The 5,491-nt window shown below is 38.6% G+C and overlaps 1 protein-coding gene and 1 non-coding gene across 3 annotated transcripts; both read right to left on the bottom strand.

Moving 5' to 3' along the window:
- Positions 1 to 345: 345 nt before the first annotated feature.
- Positions 346 to 2,284, bottom strand: LOC141661886 (mitochondrial thiamine diphosphate carrier 2-like). 2 transcript variants are annotated; one of them, XM_074468901.1, is made up of 4 exons: positions 2,067 to 2,284; positions 1,834 to 1,907; positions 1,398 to 1,541; positions 346 to 1,045 (listed from the first exon to the last, which is right to left on the bottom strand). In XM_074468901.1, exons 1-4 carry the CDS (start codon positions 2,143 to 2,145, stop codon positions 1,031 to 1,033), a joined length of 312 nt encoding a protein of 103 aa, XP_074325002.1. In that variant the 5' UTR covers positions 2,146 to 2,284; the 3' UTR covers positions 346 to 1,030. The 2 variants fall into 2 exon arrangements, with proteins under 2 accessions (XP_074325002.1, XP_074325001.1); XM_074468900.1 differs by having other exon boundaries at positions 350 to 1,045; positions 1,834 to 1,961.
- Positions 2,285 to 4,115: 1,831 nt separating this feature from the next.
- On the bottom strand, positions 4,116 to 4,222 carry LOC141662793 (small nucleolar RNA R71). The gene has a single exon (XR_012550888.1). It is a non-coding gene; the product is annotated as a small nucleolar RNA R71 (small nucleolar RNA).
- Positions 4,223 to 5,491: the final 1,269 nt, after the last annotated feature.

Genomic DNA, 5,491 nt, shown 5'->3' with positions numbered 1-5,491 from the left:
CAAGAGAGTTGATAAGCAATGGTACTTTGTCCTTGAAGAAAATCCTTGGTTCAAAGAATCCTGCAGATATGTTGACTAAGGTGGTTACGAATGAAAAGTTGAAGCTTTGCGTAGCTTCAACTGGCCTTCAAGATTGATTGATGAGAAGGCGCTGCACTAGTTAGAGTTATTGATTGAAGAATTGATTTTACTAGACTTACAAGAGTGAAGTGAAGATTGGCCAGACTCCAAGTGGGAGATTGTTGGGTTTTGTGGAGTCTATTAATTAAACCCATGAAAATAGACTATTCAGATTCAGATTAGTTTATGGATTAGTCTACTTTTCAGATTTGGACTGTAATTTTGATATAGGCCTAGTTTCTTCTCTTATAAATACTCATGTAATTGTAAAATCATAACACAACAAATTGTAAGAGATCAATACAAAATTAGTGCGGCTTGTGGAGTAGGAATTTCCGAACCACGTAAATCTTTATCTTGTGTGATTGTCGTTTATTTTCTTGTTCTTATTTATTCGCTTTGGCTTTTGCTTTCATTGTTATATACTCAACACATTGTATACATCCAACAACACCTTAGTCCATTCCTGTGTGTTACACAACCATCAAGAGAAAATATCACAGAATACAAAACTACCCTGCCATCCAACATCTCGCAGCCTTGAAGTGCTTGACCCTGCCGTTAAAGAGGTAATTCCTTTGTACTTTGTAGTATATTGTATCACTAAGGTCTCATGTTAAGGACTTGAGACAGCCGAGTAATATAAAAAAATTATCATGTTGAAAATACAAATTTACCTCCTACCTAAAATAGCTAATGATAAGACAAGCAAGAATTTGTAGTTACTAGTGTTTTTTGTTTTTCTCTAAGGTATGCTAGACCATATGTAGAACTTGGCCCAAGAAATCACCTGTAATCTCTTCTTGACCACATCAAGTGGACCACATACAGCTTTAGCACATGTACCAGCAGCTAACCCACACATAAAAATCTGGAAGCTGGAAATATAATCAAGTGCATGAGGAAATCTTCAACTGTTCCAAGCCTGAAACACCAACATCTTGCTTCAGCTTTACACACAAATTTCAACAACTTTATATATAAAATAACACATACCTTCAAACTTGTAGTACATAGGAACAAGATTATCTTGATACTATTTCATATAAAAATTAAGCGGCACTGGCACTGGCATTGGCATTCATTCATGGTGGTACAATGTAAAAGCAAAGGTTAAAAAAAAGTAATTATTAGTTTATTGACATTTTTGGGCCACTTCTTTACTCACCACATCAGTTACGTTGTAATAATTACTTTTCTACCCAAAAATACCAGCAGTCCCTATTTCACAATGAATCCCTCCATAAACAAGAAATTATTCAAGAATAGCAGCTTACCATGCACCCCCGCTTGAAAGTATCAAACTGGAGCCCAGCATATGGAATAATTTCAACTAATGTAGGTGACAAACCAGCATACAAGCCTCGAAAGCCACGATCCTTAATTATATAAGCAAATACTGATCTCATTTTTGAATGCACCTACATGCAGGAATATCATTAAACTGTATTTCAATAATCAATTTAGCAAACACTTTTTGTAAACTACAAAGCACAAGAGAACTGGAACAACTATAACCCAATCTTTATAAACTGTCATGGCTCATGCTCATCTAAGATTCCAGCATTAGAAAATAGTATAACCATGAACCAGCTAGTGAAATAGCTTAATGGTCCAACTAAGATGCAAGAATGAAATATGGATGCATATCAGAAAATTTCACAGTTCATAAGTACATTCAAAATCTCAACTCTACATCTTCGCATCAAATACCTTTGGCTCTCCTTGTGATGCTAATATAGTCCTTACAAGATCAAATGGAAATGATCCAACTGTTGCTGCACATCCTGCAGAAGCACCACTAACGTAAGATCGGTAAGGACTTAGATGAATGCGGTCTTCTGCACCAGAAAAACGACCACACAAAAAGAATACTCAGAAACGTTTTAACTACGAGATTATAATAAGAATAGATAGCAGTAAGCAGATACTTCTGGAGAACAAACCTGCTTTAGAAGGACCAGCTGCAAATGTTTTTAACTTGTGCAAAATTGTGAATTGTATGGCTGTATATGGCATAACCATGAGAAGTGCTGGGACATTATGATAAGTGGATTTTATATCCACTTGGAATGCTTTATTACAAGCTTAAATTGGTGTCTTGGACTCAAGTTGTTGGTATTTTGATGTGTTTTTGTGTTATTGCATTTCAGGTATCAGTTAAATGAAGAAAAGAGCTTTTAAAGGAAATATGATGAAAAGTGATCAGAATTGGAAGCCAAAGCCATTGTCAAGTTGTAGAGAATCTCAATAGCTTCGCGTGGGCAGTTGAATCGCCTAATTCTGACGAGTAGAACTCAAGTTATGGTCAAAACAAGATTCATCAGAATATTTTTCCAGTCAGGAGAGCCCGCTCAGGGCGCGGCTGGTCGCTGATTTCGCTGAAAAAGCCTTTTTTGAGTAGAATTTGACGATTTTAAGGGTCCAGGTCCACTAGGGGCGTATATATACTTAAAAAAAGGGTTTTCATCATCCGGGAAGATTGGGATACCAAGGAGAAGACCTAGAAGCACAGAACAACTCCGAAAAAGAAGATCTTGTTTTCAACTTGTGATTCTTTGAATTAGTTGTAACTTTGGATGCTCGTTTTCGTTCTTGTTGAACCTAGATCTAGTTTATTCGTACTTCGATTATTATTTAGTTTATTAAGACCTTATTTATACCATGCTTTCATTGGAACCCATGGTGACGATGAGTTCAATTATGGGCTAATCGTTGTCATGGGATTCTAGCGGATTTACTTATGGATTTCAATAATTAATTGTTTCGATATCTTTGTGTGTGGTGATTGATTGATATCCTAGTATTTGTTGTGCTTATTCGTCTTATGTGCGTAGCTAACATATAAGATAGCGTGTTAATCTCTATTGAAGCGACAGTGAATATAGAGGTTTAGAACTTGCCATGCTAGCATAGGTTCATGTATGTGTATGCATGATTCGTAGGTAACTCTAACCGTTTTACTTTTCCTATGTAATCAAGATAGATAACTTGTTCTTAAACCGTTATGTTGTCAAATTCTATAGACATATAGGGTCTCAATATAATTGGTGCCTATTTAGCTTCTATCTCTTTTATGGATGTCTGGTAGAATGGTACTCGTGCAACGAAAGTTGGCATTTATCAGTTTCGTGTTATCTGATTAGTGTCATCACCATCACATGTTAAGGTTAAGAATGAAAAGGCTATTGAATGAAGTATATAATGAAGTTAGAATCCCATGTTTGTCATATATAGTAATTCAACTTCAATTCTCTTAGTTAATGTTATTTAGTATAATCTCTCAGTTTAATAAAAACCCAATTTGTTATTTGTCTTAGCATTGAGCGATAACCATACATTGTTGCATAGGTGCATAAATTGAACTTAACCTAAACCAGTCTCTGTGGGAACGAATCTGATTTATATCTTATACTACTTGCGAACGCGTATACTTGCGTGAATATTAGCGCGTGTTTTCGCCCTAACAAGTTTTTGGCGCCGCTGCCGGGGACTCGGTGTTAATTTTTAGTTTATGTGCTTGTCATCAGTGGTCATTAAAGTTCACTGACTCGGATTCTTTTACTTTCACGGTTTATTTGTTTGTGTTTCAGGTACTCATTACAATGGGAGATCCAGCAGCACGAACGAAAACCTTGATGGATTTTTCTCAACCCAAGATCAATGACATTCAATCTAGCATTGTCCGGCCAGCTATCACATCTAATACCTTTGAGATCAAGCCCGACATAATTCAATGGGTACAGACTTCAGTCCAGTTTGGGGGTTCTCCAACGGAAGATCCCAATACACACATTAGGGATTTCATTGAAATATGCGACACCTTCAAGTTCAACGGTGTTTCTGAAGATGCTGTGAAGCTGAGACTGTTCCCATTTTCTCTGAAGGACAAGGCTAAGAGCTGGTTACACTCTCTACCAGCTGGTTCGATTACTACTTGGGAAGATCTTGCTCAGAAGTTTCTTACTAAATTCTTCCCTATGGCGAAGACAGCTGCACTCAGGAATGCTATTACTCAATTTGCACAGCAAATGGGAGAATCGCTAAGTGAAGCTTGGGAGCGCTACAAGGAGATGCTTAGGAAGTGTCCTCATCACGGAATTCCTGATTGGATGATCATCACTTGTTTTTACAATGGGTTGGGAGCACAGTCCAGACCCATGCTCGATGCAACATCGGGCGGAGCATTATGGGCAAAGAGCTATGAGGAAGCTTATGATCTAATTGAACTGATGGCTGCTAATGAATATCAGTATCCAACCCAGAGATATCCACAGGGCAAGGTAGCAGGAGTTCTTGAAGTGGATACAGCTACGGCTATCACTGCTCAACTAAAGGCGTTGTCTATGAAGATCGATTCTCTGGCTAACTATGGTGTTAAACAGATAAATAGTGTTTGTGAGCTGTGTGACGGTCCGCATGTGACGGAGCAATGCGCTATATCTAGTGACTCAGCTCAGTTTGTGAGCAACTTTCAGAGATCGCAACAACCAGTTCCAGACACTTATCATCCTGACAACTGGAATCATCCTAACTTCAGCTGGAGCAACAATCAGAATGTGATGCAACAACCATTCCAGCAGTTTGGAAATAAGCTATTTAACCCTCCTGGTTTTCAGCAACAATTTACACCAAGATAACAACTCCAACTTCAACAACAAACTCATGATGCAGGTCTATCTTCGAATGAAAAATCTGAATTGGAGGAGTTGAGACTTATGTGCAAAAACCAGGCTCTTATATGCCAAAGCCAGGCTGTTTCTATCCAGAATCTGGAGAACCAAATAGGGCAAATTGCTAATGCCTTATTGAATCGACCACCAGGAACGCTTCCTAGTGATACAGAAACAAATCCAGGCAAGAGGGAAGTTGAAGAACAGGTGAACGCCATCACCTTAAGATCTGGAAAGGTCGCAAGCCCCCAAGTTCAGCAAGACGAAGAGCCAAAAAAATCTCAAGATTCAGAAAATGCAGTTGTGGCTGAAGAAGATGTGCAGAAGGAAGTAGAGGTGGAACCAAGGAAGACTACTGTGGAACACACTCCTCATGAGGGTAATACAGGGGAGAAACAGATTTATCCTCCACCTCCTTTTCCTAAAAGGCTGCAGAAGAAAAAGCTGGATAAGCAGTTTGAGAAGTTTCTGGAGGTGTTCAAGAAACTTCATATCAACATACCTTTCGCTGAAGCTCTTGAACAGATGCCTAGCTATGCGAGGTTTATGAAAGGTATTCTCTCTCGGAAAGTGAAGCTCGATGACTTAGAGACCGTTGCTCTAACGGAGGAATGCAGTGTTGTGCTGCAACAGAAGTTGCCTCCGAAGGTTAAAGATCCTGGAAGCTTCACTATTCCTTGCACCATCGGAAACTTGTC

This window comes from Apium graveolens, chromosome 5 (assembly GCF_009905375.1).
Source record: "Apium graveolens cultivar Ventura chromosome 5, ASM990537v1, whole genome shotgun sequence".
In the NCBI taxonomy this organism is placed as follows: Eukaryota; Viridiplantae; Streptophyta; class Magnoliopsida; order Apiales; family Apiaceae; genus Apium; species Apium graveolens.
Note: the sequence above shows the minus strand (reverse complement) of the source record. Positions and strands in the feature narration are given on the sequence as shown.